Raw genomic sequence first — 18,847 nt, 5'->3', positions numbered from 1 at the left:
GTGGCGGAAAATTGCCTTCCACCACTATATAGTCTTGAGTGGCAGTAATTTAGGGTGCAGACACGGCCCATGATTCTATTCCCACTGCACATTGCAAAAGGGGGATGGCCTGATGCTGGGCAAAGGCTCTTAATCCGGGAAAGCTGAGCTATTCTTCTCTTCTTTGGATCAAACATGATTACCTGGTCAAAAGGAGTGAATGGGAAGGAGAGATCCTTGTGCCACTCTGTCCTTGTTTTGGCTACTCACAAACCTATAGGGTCGTGACCTGAACTTGAGTCGCCAGTGCTTTCTGATAGGTCTACCTGAAGTGTTCCAATAGTTAACGGCTCCGCAGCCCGGTCTTAAAACAGGCAGGCCTCCCGGTAGATGATCTGATCAACCAAGCTGTTGGTGTTAGCTACAAAATGGTCAAGGAACTGACTTAAGAAACGGATGACTCCTAGCTTCATATTTTAAATTAAGGCCGTATTCATTACAAGCAAGATGACATGTAAAGAAGGATAACTAAATCTTAGAATAGGTGGGACCCATATCCATGGTAGGCGAATCCTAAAACTTGCAGTGGAAGTCGTCTGGAAAAACTTTCGTCTGTGGTCACAGTGGGCCCATGCTGACATTCCTATGGTGTTAAGATACAATTATTATTATTATTATTATAATCAAGGGGGAAGCGCTAAACCCAGAGGATTATACAGCGCCTGGGGGAGGATGTGGAAGGCATTCAGGGTTAATTCGGGGAACTGGAGCACAGATCCAATTCCCTAAATCAAGAGCCCCTCACCAACATCAAGGAGTTAAGACACAATAATGAAAAATGACTGCAGTGTGGTATTTCGCATGTACGTGTTGCTTGATCTTTTTGCTATACCATACATATTACTTGAGCTAGTGATATACCGTACGTGTTGCTTAATCTTGGTGATATAATGTACGTGTTGTTTGATCTTGGTGATATAATGTACGTGTTCTTTGATCTTGCACTAATATACCGTATTCAAATACTGCCAACCTGCCAGTATTTGAATATTTCCTTCTGTAATTTTTGTGATCAGATTCAAAACCAGTTGGGCCCATTACTTGATTAAGATACCATTTGCGTCGGCAGGCCAATCTGATTTCATTTTTTTTTTTTTGGGGGGGGGGGGTGTCACGTTGGGAATGCTTCGAAATTTTGGGTTGTAAACAAAAGAAGTTTGGGAACTACTGATCTAGAGAAGGCTTCCCAATGAATATAACGATTGTGAAGGCTTACTCAGCCCTGTAACAACTTCAGACAGTATTACCAAGGCTGGCTCCTCAGGAAAATTAATGAATAGAAAAAGAAATAATAATTCACAAAGATAAACACTTTATTATTTAGTAATGCAAAGATAAAACATTGAAAAAATGAATATGTATCCTATTTGACAGAAAAATGAAATGGAAAAATAACATTTGAATTCAACGCTAATACGTACAGTTATACTGGGGTGTCTGGTTGAGGTTGACACCGTCTTGTAGAAATTATAGCGTTGCTGATGATGTGGGGGGGGGGGACACAGGTGTTGGTGACAACCCAACGACTAGTTCTTCACAGAGTCTATAGCCTTGAATAGTCAGTCCAGATGACAGGAACACAGGTTCTTTACCACTGCAAAGATGAGGGGTAGTGTCCTGTACAATTAATCAGGTAGGTAGATTATAAGGTGACGTCCCAAGACCGTTTTCAGTCCGTCTCCTTCAACACCTCTGGTTGGTTGGCAGGTGACCCGATCTGTCATTCCAAGAGTTGTGCTGAGAGCTGTGAGTCGAGTGATTATTGTTTGGCCGGAGCCCCACACGTCACCTTTCGGGGTGGGGGAGAAAGGATGGGGGGAGAGGGGATAGCGGGAGCTAGACTGACCCTACTTTAACAAGCAGCCGGCAATCAAACTATCGTTACCATATTCTCGCTCGCTACTCCTATCTGTTGAACTTTTCCCTCACAACGATATAATCTCTTCACAGAGGCCGCTTCTGGCGTGTCGACGATGGGGAGCCTGGCAGAATTTCCTGGAGACCCATTTGACGATCCTGCAGGAGAGGTACTGGCCCACTCCCTGGTGTTACGAGTCTCGCTGTCAGACTGTCCTGGCGTCCGTGCTACGACTCCGACTCCCGGACATCACGTACAGAAGGTGAGGGAGATGTCTGTACATCGGCTTCTTACAACTCTTGGAGGATTTATGCCTGATTAAAATAGCATAGTAATTTCGCGTTGTTAAAGAAAAATGCCCTTATTTTTGCTGTAGACAATAATAATAGTAATAGGCTATTAAATATATCCCTTTATGAAACTTGCCAATTTATTCCTAATGATTTTCAGTTTTATGCTTCTGTTTGTATCGTTTTATGTTAAAAAGAAGCTACATCTGAGACAAAGCAGTGTTGCTTATTATAATAAATGTGTATACGCGCCCAAATCCCTCCAGGCTATCATTATGCTTAACAAACCTCGGTCCTGACCTTTCCAGCTACATTCTATTGATCTGTCTTCTTGCCTGGCGGACGACGGTAAGATTTTCTCCTTCCTGCAGCCTTCAACTTTTTTTTTTTACCTGATGCAGTTTATTTTCCAAGATGATACTTAAAGAATTACACTTTTTTATTATATACCGTCTTAATTCTGGGAATGTTTAGTATTCTTGTTTGAAGACTTGGCTTCTTGGCACTGACAACTTTGCTTAATTTAATTAGCACTGACAATTTGGCTTTATCCTTGGCCTTGAAAACTTATCTTGATCATTGACATTCTCTGACCTTTACATGATCCACGTGTTTTAATCCTTGTCACTGTATGTCTTAGCCTGAACACCTTTCTTTCTGCCAGGGAGGTACTTCAGTTGAAGGACGGTGGACAGGTATGCTTGGACTGGCTAGACGGGAGCGGGGAGGCAGGCAGCCCCATCGTGCTGGTGTTGCCGGGGCTGACGGGGTCTTCCCAGAGCGAGTACATAAAGGGTCTCATGCTGGCGGTGAGGAACACCCCGGCTCGCTGCGTCGTACTCAACAACAGGGGTATTGGAGGCATCAGACTTATGGTACGTCTTGACAAGCTATTATTATTATTATTATTATTATTATTATTATTATTATTATTATTATTATTCACTTATGTATTCTGGTGAGTATATATGTTTCATTTATATAATAACGGTGTTATTATATAAATGAAAGTTTGCATACTCCTAAAGATATTCTTTCTGAAAGTTATATATATATATATATATATATATATATATATATATATATATATATATATATATATATATATATATATATATATATATATATATATATGTCGTGCCGAATATGTAAAACTGGTCAATTAGCAAGAACTCATTTAAAATTAAGTCCTTTCTAAAAATTTCTCTTATACGTTTAAAGATATATATTTTTTTCATTAATGTTAATGTAAAAATTTTTAATTTTGTTCCAAGAGAATCTTAGAAAACTTACCTAACCTTATTATAACAAGAACAATTTATTTTAGCCTAACCCAACTAAATGTATTTTAAATACGTTTACAGTAATTTAATACTAAATAAACACAGTTAAATATATTTTTTTCGTAATGTTTAGAATGATGTTTGCGAAATTATTGAATACACAAATGTTCGCTTGTCCTGTATGGCAAGATGAGCGTTGCTATTTAAGCCAAGATCGCAAGTTCTGCCTATTCGGCACGACACACACACACACACACACACACACACACACACACACATATATATATATATATATATTTATATATATATATATATATATATATATATATATATATATATATATATATATATATATATATATATAATATATAATATATATATATATATATATTATATATATATATATATATATATATATATATATATATATATATATATATATATATATATATATATATTGGTAGAGCACATTTGGTCTGTTCATTGGTAATCTGGTGAATAAAGAAACGACGTCGAGGGGTGGCTACTTTCATCCTGGAAATGCTGCATTATCTACCCAAAACGCACGTGCCCAATATTCCACTAGGAGCCATCGCTTGAAGCACTGGTACTGTTCCACACTGGCACGCTTACTAAATATCTTTCAGCAGGTAGAACCTAAAGCATTCAGAGGATTCACATCACGTCATTAAGAAACCAGCATTTTCAACATGAAACTAGTCAGCTGTGATGTCTCCTTTTTTTATTATAATAATAATCCAAATTACCAATGGAACAAGCCATTTATGTGCTCTGCCGAAAAAAAGAATCAACAAAGACTGAATCACTCTTACGGCGCTCCAAGTTTTCATGTGTTAGTTACAATGTGTATAAACATCAGCTGTCTTTCGTACAATGGTATTTGCTACAAACAAATATACGGCATGGCTTCGGGCTCACCAATTAGTGCTCTGTCTTCCAACATGGAACTTTTGAAAAGTAAACGCTTTAATATTATCCCTGATTACAGCTTGGACGAGATATAACGATGACACATTGAACATAGCTCTTGTTCAATATGATTTGCCGTGACTTCAACTGAACACTGATTCGCCAGTCAAGTTCACGTTAGAAAATGAAATGCAAAAAAAAAATCCATTTTCTTGATGTCCTCATACGCAAGTCTACTAATTCGTTCTTTCCAAATTGATCGTAAACCATTCAGAAGAAAATTACCTCATTTAGAATTGCTGAAGGAAAACTGGAAAAAATACTTAGTATACCCAAAGTCTCCAGAAACGTCGATAAGTACTTGGTCTTCTCTACACTAGTTGTAAAACATATCTGAAAATACTAAACCAATTAATAACAGAGCTTCTGTTGTCATTTCATCCACGATGCGACACCTGACACTTTTTTCAGAACTTCCGACCACAACATTAGCCTAGTTAAATCATTATCATACCATGGCATTACCAGTATACATGAACATCTGGTAAAGGTGTTGATGTGTTACAGACGACGAGGACCTACTGCGCTGCCAACAGTGATGACTTGGAGGAGGCCCTGGAACACCTTCACAGTGTGCATCGTAGCGTCCCCATCGTAGCTGTTGGAATATCACTAGGAGGGTAAGACTATTCTTTACGTTGCCTTAAACCCCCCGCCATATAAATATATATATATATATATATATATATATATATATATATATATATATATATATATATATATATATATATATATATATATATATATATATATATATATATATATATATATATATATATATATATATATATATATCGAATCGAAGAAGACGACGAGAGCTGTCGTGAGATGGGAAGGAAGAAGGATAAGGAAGGAGGGTAAGAGGAGGAATCAAGGCAAGTGGCCCAACCACTTTGGGATATGTGGTACCAAAGTACTGGAGGCGTAGATGGAGAGGCTTGAAAGATGTCGTTGCTTGGCTCTCTAGGAGAGGATGGAGAAGGCAGCGGCGGGAGCTGTGTAAGTAGGCAGCAAGCAGGATGAGTTATTTATTCCCTAGTGCAGTTATCAATGCTTTGAATTTTGTTTTAGAGAGTTATATCACACCTATGGGAGCTCTGTAGAAGAATTCGTTGGTTTGGAGTTGGTGGATTATCTGGTTGACGGTAGGGTATGGCTTTTCGTCGGTGGTGTACGTTGCAGTGCTGTCTTGGAGATGTTGGATGAGTTCTACGCGAGTCATTGGGCTGGGGCATTGCTTCATTATATATATATATATATATATATATATATATATATATATATATATATATATATATATATATATATATATATATATATATGTTGAACGATAAGCTATGGCAGGAAAAGAGGGACTACAAATGTATAAATTCAAGGATTATGTGGAGTAAAATAAAGATTGGATGTGAAAAGTGGGTTATAGTAAGCGTGTATGCACCTGGAGAAGAGAGAAGTGTAGAGGAGAGAGAGAGATTCTGGGAAATGTTGAGTGAATGCGTGGGGAGTTTTGAATCATGTGTGAGAGTAATGGTGGTTGGGGATATCAATGCTAAAGTGGGTAAAAATGTTATAGAGGGAGTAGTAGGTAAATTTGGGATGCCAGGGGTAAATGTAAATGGGGAGCCTTTAATTGAGCTATGTGTAGAAAGAAATTTGGTAATAAGTAATACATATTTTATGAAAAAGAGGATAAATAAACATACAAGGTATGATGTAGCACGTAATGAAAGTAGTTTGTTAGATTATGTATTGGTGGATAAAAGGTTGATGGGTAGGCTCCAGGATGTACATGTTTATAGAGGGGCAACTGATATATCGGATCATTATTTAGTTGTAGCTACAGTTAGAGTAAGAGGTAGATGGGAAAAGAGGAAGGTGGCAACAACAAGTAAGAGGGAGGTGAAAGTGTATAAACTAAGGGAGGAGGAAGTTCGGGCGAGATATAAGCGACTATTGGCAGAAAGGTGGGCTAGTGAAAAGATGAGTAGTGGGGGGGGGGGTATGAAGAGGGTTGGAATAGTTTTAAAAATGCAGTATTAGAATGTGGGGCAGAAGTTTGTGGTTATAGGAGGGTGGGGGCAGGAGGAAACAGGAGTGATTGGTGGGATGATGAAGTAAAGGGTGTGATAAAAGAGAAAAAGGTAGCTTACGAGAGGTTTTTACAAAGCAGAAGTGTTATAAGAAGAGCAGAGTATATGGAGAGTAAAAGAAAGGTGAAGAGAGTGGTGAGAGAGTGCAAAAGGAGAGCAGATGAAAGAGTGGGAGAGGCACTGTCAAGAAATTTTAATGAAAATAAGAAAAAATTTTGGAGTGAGTTAAACAAGTTAAGAAAGCCTAGGGAAAGTATGGATTTGTCAGTTAAAAACAGAGTAGGGGAGTTAGTAGATGGGGAGAGGGAGGTACTAGGTAGATGGCGAGAATATTTTGAGGAACTTTTAAATGTTGAGGAAGAAAGGGAGGCGGTAATTTCATGCACTGGCCAGGGAGGTATACCATCTTTTAGGAGTGAAGAAGAGCAGAATGTAAGTGTGGTGGAGGTACGTGAGGCATTACGTAGAATGAAAGGGGGTAAAGCAGCTGGAACTGATGGGATCATGACAGAAATGTTAAAAGCAGGGGGGGATATAGTGTTGGAGTGGTTGGTACTTTTGTTTAATAAATGTATGAAAGAGGGGAAGGTACCTAGGGATTGGCAGAGAGCATGTATAGTCCCTTTATATAAAGGGAAAGGGGACAAAACAGATTGTAAAAATTATAGAGGAATAAGTTTACTGAGTATACCAGGAAAAGTATACGGAAGGGTTATAATTGAAAGAATTAGAGGTAAGACAGAATGTAGGATTGCGGATGAGCAGGGAGGCTTCAGAGTGGGTAGGGGATGTGTAGATTAAGCGTTTACATTGAAGCATATATGTGAACAGTATTTAGATAAAGGTAGGGAAGTTTTTATTGCATTTATGGATTTAGAAAAGGCATATGATAGAGTGGATAGAGGAGCAATGTGGCAGATGTTGCAAGTATATGGAATAGGTGGTAAGTTACTAAATGCTGTAAAGAGCTTTTATGAGGATAGTGAGGCTCAGGTTAGGGTGTGTAGAAGAGAGGGAGAATACTTCCCGGTAAAAGTAGGTCTTAGACAGGGATGTGTAATGTCACCATGGTTGTTTAATATATTTATAGATGGGGTTGTAAAAGAAGTAAATGCTAGGGTGTTTGGGAGAGGGGTGGGATTAAATTATGGGGAATCAAATTCAAAATGGGAATTGACACAGTTACTTTTTTCTGATGATACTGTGCTTATGGGAGATTCTAAAGAAGAATTGCAAAGGTTAGTGGATGAGTTTGAGAATGTGTGTAAAGGTAGAAAGTTGAAAGTGAACATAGAAAAGAGTAAGGTGATGAGGGTATCAAATGATTTAGATAAAGAAAAATTGGATATCAAATTGGGGAGGAGGAGTATGGAAGAAGTGAATGTTTTCAGATACTTGGGAGTTGACGTGTCGGCGGATGGATTTATGAAGGATGAGGTTAATCATAGAATTGATGAGGGAAAAAAGGTGAGTGGTGCGTTGAGGTATATATGGAGTCAAAAAACTTTATCTATGGAGGCAAAGAAGGGAATGTATGAAAGTATAGTAGTACCAACACTCTTATATGGATGTGAAGCTTGGGTGGTAAATGCAGCAGCGAGGAGACGGTTGGAGGCAGTGGAGATGTCTTGTCTAAGGGCAATGTGTGGTGTAAATATTATGCAGAAAATTCGGAGCGTGGAAATTAGGAGAAGGTGTGGAGTTAATAAAAGCATTAGTCAGAGGGCAGAAGAGGGGTTGTTGAGGTGGTTTGGTCATTTAGAGAGAATGGATCAAAGTAGAATGACATGGAAAGCATATAAATCTATAGGGGAAGGAAAGAGGGGTAGGGGTCGTCCTCGAAAGGGTTGGAAAGAGGGGGTAAAGGAGGTTTTGTGGGCTAGGGGCTTGGACTTCCAGCAAGCGTGCATGAGCGTGTTAGATAGGAGTGAATGGAGGCGAATGATACTTGGGACCTGACGATCTGTTGGAGTGTGAGCAGGGTAATATTTAGTGAAGGGATTCAGGGAAACCGGTTATGTTCATATAGTCGGACTTGAGTCCTGGAAATGGGAAGTACAATGCCTGCACTTTAAAGGAGGGGTTTGGGATATTGGCAGTTTGGAGGGATATGTTGTGTATCTTTATACGTATATGCTTCTAAGCTGTTGCATTCTGAGCACCTCTGCAAAAGCAGTGATAATGTGTGAGTGTGGTGAAAGTGTTGAATGATGATGAAAGTATTTTCTTTTTGGGGATTTTCTTTCTTTTATGGGTCACCCTGCCTCAGTGGGAGACGGCCGACTTGTTGAAAAAAAAATATATAATATATATATATATATATATATATATATATATATATATATATATATATATATATATATAAGTATATATAAGTATATATATATATAAGTATATATATATATATATATATATATATATATATATATATATATATATATATATATATATATATATATATAAGTATATATATATATATATATATATATATATATATATATATATATATATATATATATATATATATATATATATATATATAAATATATATATATATATAAATATATATATATACGTAAATATATATATGTAATATATATATATATATATATATATATATATATATATATATATATATATATATAGTATATATATATATATATATATATATATATATATATATATATATATATATATATATATATATATATATAGTATATATATATATATATATATATATATATATATATATATATATATATATATATATATATATATATATATATATATATATATATATTTTCAACAAGTCGGCCGTTTTCCACCGAGGCAGGGTGACCCCAAAAAAAAGAAAATCCCCAAAAAGAAAATACTTTCATCATCATTCAACACTTTCACCTCACTCACACATAATCACTGTTTTTGCAGAGGTGCTCAGAACACAACAGTTTAGAAGCATATACGTATAAAGATACACAACATATCCCTCCAAACTGCTAATATCATAAAACCCCTCCTTTAGAGTGCAGGCATTGTACTTCCCATTTCCAGGACTCAAGTCCGGCTATATAAAAATGACCGGTTTCCCTGAATCCCTTCACTAAATATTACCCTGCTCACACTCCAACAGATCGCCAGGTCCCAAATACCATTCGTCTCCATTCACTCCTATCGAACACGCTCATGCACGCCTGCTGGAAGCCCAAGCCCCTCGCCCACAAAACCTCCCTTACCCCTTCCTTCCAACCTTTTCGAGGACGACCCCTACCCCGCCTTCCTTCTACAGATTTAAATGCTCTCCATGTCATTCTACTTTGATTCATTCTCTCTAAATGACCAAACCACCTCAACAACCCCTCTTCAGCCCTCTGACTAATACTTTTGTTAACTCCACACGTAATTTCCACACTCCGAATTTTCTGCATAATATTTACACCACACATTGCCCTTAGACAGGACATCTCCACTGCCTCCAACCGCCTCCTCGCTGCTGCATTCACAACCCAAGCTTCACACCCATTTAAGAGTTTAAGAGTGTTGGTACTACTGTACTTTCATACATTACCTTCTTTGCCTCCATAGATAACGTTTTTTGACTCCACGTATACCTCAACGCACCACTCACCTTTTTTCCTTCATCAATTCTATGATTAACCTAATCCTTCATAAATCCATCCACCGGCACATCAACTCCCAAGTATCTGAAAACATTCACTTCTTCCATACTCCTCCTCCCCAATTTGATATCCAATTTTTCTTTATCTAAATCATTTGATACCCTCATCACCTTACTCTTTTCTATGTTCACTTTCAACTTTCTACCTTTACACACATTCCCAAATTCATCCACTAACCTTTGCAATTTTTCTTTAGAATCTCCCATAAGAACGGTGTCATCAGCAAAAAGTAACTGTGTCAATTCCCATTTTGTATTTGATTCCCCATAATTTAATCCCACCCCTCTCCCAAACACCCTAGCATTTACTTCTTTTACAACCCCATCTATAAATACATTAAACAACCATGGTGACATTACACATCCCTGTCTAAGACCTACTTTTACCGGGAAGTAGTCTCCCTCTCTTCTACACACCCTAACCTGAGCCTCGCTATCCTCATAAAAACTCTTTACAGCATTTAGTAACTTCATTGCTCCCCTATCCACTCTATCATATGCATTTTCTAAATCCATAAATGCAATAAAAACTTCCCTACCTTTATCTAAATACTGTTCACATATATGCTTCAATGTAAACACTTGATCTACACATCCCCTACCAACTCTGAAACCTCCTTGCTCATCCGCAATCCTACATTCTGTCTTACCTCTAATTCTTTCAATAATAACCCTACCGTACACTTTTCCTGGTATACTCAATAAACTTATTCCTCTATAATTTTTACAATCTCTTTTGTCCCCCTTCCCTTTATATAAAGGGACTATACAGGCTCTCCGCCAATCCCTAGGTACCTTCCCCTCTTTCATATATTTATTAAACAAAAGTACCAACCACTCCAACACTATGTCTCCCCCTGCTTTTAACATTTCTCTCAAGATACCATCAGTTCCAGCTGCTTTACCCCCTTTCATTCTACGTAATTCCTCACGTACCTCCCCCACACTTACATTCTGCTCTTCTTCACTCCTAAAAGATGGTATACCTCCCTGGCCAGTGCATGAAATTACGGTATACCTCCCTGGCCAGTGCATGAAATTACCACCTCCCTTTCTTCCTCAACATTTAAAAGTTCCTCAAAATATTCTCGTCATCTACCTAATACCTCCCTCTCCCCATCTACTAACTCCCCTACTCTGTTTTTAACTGACAAATCCATACGTTCCCTAGGCTTTCTTAACTTGTTTAACTCACTCCAAAAATTTTTCTTATTTTCATTAAAATTTCTTGACAGTGCCTCTCCCACTCTTATCTGCTCTCATTTTGCACTCTCTCACCACTCTCTTCACCTTTCTTTTTTACTCTCCATATACTCTGCTCTTCTTATAATACTTCTGCTTTGTAAAAACCTCTCATAAGCTAACTTTTTGTCTTTTATCACACCCTTTGCTTCATCATTCCACCAATCACTCCTCTTTCCTTCTGCCCCCACCCTCCTATAACCACAAACTTCTGCACCACATTCTAATACTGCATTTTTAAAGCTCATCCAACCCTCTTCAATCCCCCCACTGCCCATCTTTGCACTAGCCCACATTTCTGCCAATAGTCGCTTATATCTCACCCGAACTTCGTCCTCCCTTAGTTTATACACTTTCACTTCCCTCTTACTTGTTGTTGCCACCTTCCTCTTGTCCCATCTACCTCTTACTCTAACTGTAACTACAACTAAATAATGATCCGATATATCAGTTGCCCCTCTAAAAACATGTACATCCTGGAGCCTACCCATTAACCTTTTATCCACCAATACATAATCTAACAAACTACTTTCATTACGTGCTACATCATACCTTGTATATTTATTTATCCTCTTTTTCATAAAATATGTATTACTTATTACCAAATTTCTTTCTACACATAGCTCAATTAAAGGCTACCCATTTACATTTACCCCTGGCACCCCAAATTTACCTACTACTCCCTCTATAACATTTTTACCCACTTTAGCATTGAAATCCCCAACCACAAGTACTCTCACACTTGGTTCAAAACTCCCCATGCACTCAACATTTCCCAAAATCTCTCTCTCCTCTACACTTCTCTCTTCTCGAGGTGCATATACACTTACTATAATCCACTTTTCACATCCAACCTTTATTTTACTCCACATGATCCTTGAACTAATACATTTTTAGTCCCTCTTTTCCTGCCATATCTTATATATATATATATATATATATATATATATATATATATATATATATATATATATATATATATATATATATATATATATATATATATATATATATATATATATATAGGTAGTAGGTTGGTAGACAGCAACCACCCAGGGTGGTACTACCGTCCTTCCAAATGCGTGTGAAACAGAAACCTGTAGTTTTACAGTATGGTAGGAATGCTGATGTCTTTTTCTTTCTGTCTCATAAACACGTACGTCTTTTTTTACTTTTACTTACTCTTAGGCACACTACATATGCATGTACACGCATATGTATACACACCGATCTGAATTTTCGCCTATTTTTCTAAATAGTTCTTGCTCTTTTATTTCCTCTCATCTCCATGGGGAAGTGGAAATAAATCTTTCCTCCGTACGCCATGCGTGTTGTAGGAGGCGGCTAAAATGCCGGGAGCAATATGCTTGCAACCCCTTCTGTATAAATTGCTAAAAAAGACAAGAAGAAAAACTGGGATGTTTGAATGTGAGTGGATGTAGTGCCGATGATAAGAAAGAAATAATTGTCATTGTTATGAATGAAAAGAAATTGGATGTCCTAGCTCTAAGCTAAACAAAGCTGAAGGGGGTAGGGGAGTTTCGGTGGGGAGAAATAAACAAGATTAAGTCAGGAGTATCTGAGAGAGTTAGAGCTAAGGAAGGTGTAGCAATAATGTTGAAAAATCAGTTATGGAAGGAGAAGAGGTAATATAAATCATAAATTCGAGGATTACATGGATTAAAATAACGGTCGGCTGCAAAAACCGGGTTATAATAGTGTGTATGCACCTGGAGAAGAGAGGAATGTAAAGGAAGAGAGAGAGATCTTGGAAGATGTTAAGCGACTGTTAGGAACTTTTGGACTGAGAGAGTAATTGTGGTAGGGGACCTAAATGCTAAAGTGGGAAAACATTTAAAGAGGGTGTGGTAGGTAAGTTTGGGGTGCCATGTGTAAATGATAATGGGGGCCTTTGATTAAACTTTGTATAGAAAGTGGTTTGGTTATAGGTAATACATATTTTAAGAAAAAGGATAAATAAGTATACAAAATATGATATAGGGCGTAATGACAGTAGTTTGTTGGACTATGATAAAAAACTGATGGGTAAACTTCAGGATGTGCATGTTTATAGAGGGGCCACATATATATCAGATCACTTTTTAGTTGTAGCTACAGTGAGAGTAAAAGGTAGATGGGATGCAGGGATAATAGAATCAACAAGAAAGAAGTGAAGGTTTATAAACTAAAGGAGGAGACAGTTAGGGTAAGATATAAAGAACAGTTGGAAGATGGGCTAGTGGGAGTAAAGGCATAAGGTTGAAGAGGTATGGGGTAAATTTAAGAAAGTAGTGTTTAGAGTGTTCAGCAGAAGTTTGTGGTTACAGAAAAGTGTGTGTGGGAGGGAAGAAGAGCGATTGGTGGAATGATGAGGTAAAGAGAGCATTAAGAGAGAAGTTAGCATATGAGAGGTTTTTACAAAGTAGAAATGATATAAGGCGGGAGGAGTATATGGAGAGAAAAAGAGTGGTGAAGGAATGTGAAAGGAGAACAAATGAGAGAGTGAGATGCTATCAACAAATTTTGCTGAGAATAAAAAAAGTTTTGGAGTGAGATTAACAGTTTGAGAAAGCCTATGGAACGAATGGATTTGACAGTTAAAAATAGGAGAGGAGAGTTATTAGACTGAGAGCTAGAGGTATCGGGAAGATGGAGAGAATGTTTTGGGAAACTGTTAAATATTGATGAAGATAGGGAAATTGTGATTTCGTGTATTAGTCAGGGGGGTTTAACATCTTGTCGGAGTGAGGAAGAGCCAGTTGTGAGTGAGGGAAGTGCGTGAGGCAGTGGGTAGAATGAAAGGGGGGGTAAATCAGCTGGGATTGATGGGATAAAGACAAATGTTAAGAGGCGGGGATATAGTTTTGGAGTGCTTAGTGCTTTTATTTAATAAATGTATGGAAGAGGGATTGGCGGAGAGCATGCATAGTCCCGTTGTATAAAGGCAAGGGGGACAAAAGAGTGTAAAAATTATAGGGGAAAAAGCCTGTTGAGTATACCAGTAAAGTGTATGGTAGTCACTATTGAAAGAATTAAGAGCAAGACTGAGAGCAGGATCGCAGAGGAGCAAGGAGGCTTTAGGAAGGGTAGAGGGTGTATAGACCAAGTGTTCACAGTGAAACATATAGGTGAACAGTATATAGATAAAGGTGAAGAAGTTTTTGTGGCATTTGGATTTGGAAATGGCGTATGATAGGGTGGATAGGGGGTGGGGCAATGTGGCAGATGTTGCAGATGTATGGAATAGGAGGTAGGCTATTGAAAGCAGTGAAAAGTTTTTACGAGGATAGTGAGGCTCAGGTTAGAGTTTGTAGGAGAGAGGGGGAGATTATTTTCCAATAAAAGTAGGCCTTAGGATGTGTGATGTCACCATGGTTGTTCAGTATATTTATAGATGGGGCTGTAAGAGAAGTGAATGCTCGGGTGTTAGCAAGATGCGTAGGATTAAATTATAGAATCTAGCTACAGTGGTTCTTAACCTTTTTCGTCCTATGACAACGTCCCCCCCTCCGAGACTCTTCAGGGAATTACCGTGACCCCTATAATAATTTTGAAATGGTGAACCTTATGAAAAGGTAAGATAAAACAAAATGATATGAAGACCATGGTTTATTGAAAATGCCACAACAAAAACTGAAAAAATCCACATAGCCTCTACAAATGCCAGAATATTGCAAATTCCTTAGAACTGTTGAACATCATACAAAACCTACTTCTCATTCACTCAGTGGAATGGCTAAAATTGTTTTGCAGCCATAAGTCTCAAAGCGAGGAGCAGTGCTCGACAGGCAACACCACATGTCAGCATCGATCACAAGCCTATTGCGTGCCTTCGTTTTCAGTGTTACCATTGCTTAGAATCCAACCTCGCAGCGATAGGTTGACGGGGACTGGGTTAGTATGGTCAGTGCACGCATCGAAAGAATGTGACAGTCGTTCTGCACTTTTGCCCAAAATGTCGGGAACTCTTGTTCAGTAAAGTCGGCTTTCAGCTGGGAATCCTCACAAATTTGAAGAAATTCTACCTTAGCAGCAACATCAGTATTACTGATGGCACTGTCCTTGACTGAAAAGGGTCGGTAGATCCACGCATCAGTACAGCGGTCGTCCAGTCCTGGAAAGTAACTTTACAGGACTGGACGGAAACTGCATTCAGCATCTGGCATAGAGTCCAGGAGAGTCGCCATCTGAGTGAAGAAAGTTGTGTCACCGTCCTCAACTCTTTTCTGGTAAAGTTGAATCTTACACTTGAACGCTGCCACTTTGTCACGAGCTGTGTGCAGCAATGTAAGGTTTCCTTGGAGTGAAATATTCAGGGAATTCATTTCAGAGAAGAAATCTGCCAAGTAGGCAGCCTTTGTTACAAAACAGCATTGTTATTTCCTCTCGATGTTGTAGCACGCGATTTAGAATCTTGCCACGTGAAAGCTAACGTACCTCTGTGTGAAATAGGAGAACAGAGAAGTCGGCACCCATTTCTTCACAAAGCACTTAAAAATCCTTGAAGTCGTTGCACTCCCTTGGATATGGTTCACAATATTTACAACTCCTGTGAACACTTCTTGAAGTCCAGGTGTGAGAGTGTATGATTCATCGACAAAGCATGCCGATGAATCATACAGTGAGTGAAGGAGACATGCAGAGCGACGTTCTTCACGAAGGTTTTGAAGCCGGATTTGCAACCGGTCATAGAAGGAGCCCCATCTGTACACACTCCGACAAGTGCTTCTCACCCTAGCTCGTGTTTAAGGAGAAAGACTTCAAGGATTTTCAAAATATTTTATCCACAAGTGGTTGTGGCCAATGGTTCAGAAAACAAGTACTCCTCCTTCATAACTTCCTATCAAGGTAACGAATATAAAGAAGAATTTGGGAATATGAAGCAACATCTGTTGACTCGTCCAGTTGCAATGAATACACTGGACTACTACTCACAGCAGCCACTACCTGCAGCAGAATATCCTCACTCATGTCCGAAAAATGACTTCAGACTGTATCATTCGAAAGGGAAATTGCACTCAACTTGTTTACCTGCTGTTCTCCAAGAACCACATTCGTTGCTTCCAGAATGCAAGGCTTAATTAATCAGATCTTGGCCAATGGTATGAGACTTCTTGGTCTGCACGATTTTTAGAGCAATTCTGTATGAATCCTCCAACGCTGCTTCATTCTGACGAGCGAAGTGACCAGTGGAATCGATACGACTGGCCTTCAGAGAAGCTTCTTTTTCACTTGAAAAAGTCCAAGCTTTTGTCCACCAAATAGCTGTGGCAAGACTCAAAATGCACCTGCAGTTTGCTTGACTTCATACTCTTGACTCTAAACTTTGGTGCAAGCGACACATTGCGGTTTGACCACTGAGTTCTGAATGATGCTTGTGAAATCCATCTTGAGAAAGGCTTCATTGTACGTACGCTTCTTGGCAGACAGTGCAAACAGGAAACCACCTTGGGAGTCACTGAGCAAGAGTGACATACGGACATCCCCCACCGTAGCTATGAACTGACTGACTGGTTGTGGTTGATGTGTTTACTGTAGCAGACCACCAAAGTGGGTGTTGTCATAGTTGCTCTTTGCTGATGACATTGTGCTTTTGGAGATTCTGAAGAGAAGTTGCAGAGGTTAGTAGATGAGTTTGGTAGGGTAAGATAAGATAAGATTTCGTTCGGATTTTTAACCCCGGAGGGTTAGCCACCCAGGATAACCCAAGAAAGTCAGTGCGTCATCGAGGACTGTCTAACTTATTTCCATTGGGGTCCTTAATCTTGTCCCCCAGGATGCGACCCACACCAGTCGACTAACACCCAGGTACCTATTTGCTGCTAGGTGAACAGGACAACAGGTGTAAAGAAACGCGTCGAAATGTTTCCACCTACCGGGAATCAAACCCGGGCCCTCCGTGTGTGAAGCGGGAGCTTTAGCCACCAGGCCACCGGGCCACCTGGGTATGTAAAAAAAAAGAAATTAAAAGCGAACATAGAAAAGAGTAAGGTGATGAAGATAAAAAAAATAGGTAATGAAAGATTTGATATCAGATTGGAGGGAGGAAGTGAATGTATTCAGATATTTGGGAGTGGACTTGTCAGCAGATGGGTCTACGAAAGACGAGGTGACCCATAGAACTGATGAGGGAAAAAAGGTGAATGATGCACTGAGTCTGTGGAGACAACATTGATGGAAGCAAGAAGGGGAATTTATGAGAATATAGTCATACCAACGCTCTTATATGGGTATGAAGCATGGGTGGTGAATGTTGCAACAAGCATAAGGCTGGAGGCAGTGGAGATGTGTCTGAGGGCAAAGTGCGGTGTGAATATAATGCAGAGAATCTATAGTTTGAAAATTAGGAGGAGGTGCAGGTTACTAAAAGTATTCTTCAGAGGGCTGAAGAGGAGTTGTTGAGTTGCAGAGTTTGGCCTATTTCGCAAGGGTTCACTTTGCCGAATTAGCAGAATGGAAATTTGTTTTTGCCATAAATCAGCAGAAGTCGATCTAAATATAACCACCAAGGCAGGGTGGCCCGAAAAAAAAAAAATTTCATCATTCACTCCATCACTGTCTTGCCAGAGGCGTGCTTACACTACAGTTATAAAACTGCAACATTAACACCCATAGCCTCGGAGAAGTGGATAAAAAGGCTTCAAGGAAGAATATTTGGATTTCTTCCTGAAGCCGTTTGAATATTCCACTTCCCCTACCACCCAATCTTTTCATTCTTTTTTACCAATAGGTATAATTTATTACATAATATGGTACAAAAGGTTTAAGAGATACATTGTTGATATAAAGATGGAATATACAGTAATTGAGATAGAGATACATGTCTAGTACATATTGTTACATGTTTGTCACTGATTATAATGCGAAAATCTCATCCAGCTCTTCAGAACTGGGGCGCGTGCCCAAAATACAGCAGGCATTACCCCTCTGAACAGCAGCGCTGAGTCGCTGGAACAGAAAACTAGCTGCCCTGGGATCCCTAGTTACCCTGATGAGTCTTTTGCCTAGCTCCTTAAGGAACTTTGATGCACTCTTTCCCCATGAGCCAAGGGTCTCTGAGCCTATGGGAACAAACATATAATGATGGGCAAGTTCTCCATATTTTCTAGACTTTTGGGACTCCCTGAAGCTGGCGGCTGCCCCTCCTTTCTCCCTGGTGTATTGGAAATGGGTATCAGCCAAGGTAGATGCACATGTGTATTCCCACACCACCTGCTTACCGTCTGTCCAGGCTTGAAGTGTGATACCATCTGGACGCTTCTGGATGCCATCAGATCTGCATAGTTGGGGTGGATCCCTTACTGCTGGGCATCCGGCCGTTGTGAGGCTCCTCTTGATAATATTATTAACCTCCTCATGTCTTGCAATCTTTTCCCCGG

At 39.0% G+C, this 18,847-nt stretch overlaps 1 protein-coding gene across 7 annotated transcripts in view; it reads left to right on the top strand.

Moving 5' to 3' along the window:
• LOC128684885 (phospholipase ABHD3) overlaps nt 1-18,847 on the top strand; it is a 67,744-nt gene that overhangs the window by 36,446 nt on the left and 12,451 nt on the right. For all 7 annotated transcript variants that reach the window (XM_053771211.2, XM_053771208.2, XM_070100557.1 and 4 more), the window contains 3 exons: nt 1,990-2,159; nt 2,852-3,062; nt 4,968-5,080. In XM_053771211.2, the coding sequence (XP_053627186.2) occupies nt 1,990-2,159; nt 2,852-3,062; nt 4,968-5,080 (494 nt within the window). The remainder of the gene's footprint in view (nt 1-1,989; nt 2,160-2,851; nt 3,063-4,967; nt 5,081-18,847) is intronic.

Source organism: Cherax quadricarinatus, chromosome 5 (genome assembly GCF_038502225.1).
Source record: "Cherax quadricarinatus isolate ZL_2023a chromosome 5, ASM3850222v1, whole genome shotgun sequence".
Taxonomy (NCBI): Eukaryota; Metazoa; Arthropoda; class Malacostraca; order Decapoda; family Parastacidae; genus Cherax; species Cherax quadricarinatus.
The sequence above is the reverse complement of the archived record's forward strand: the minus strand, read 5'-3'. Positions and strand labels throughout refer to the sequence as shown.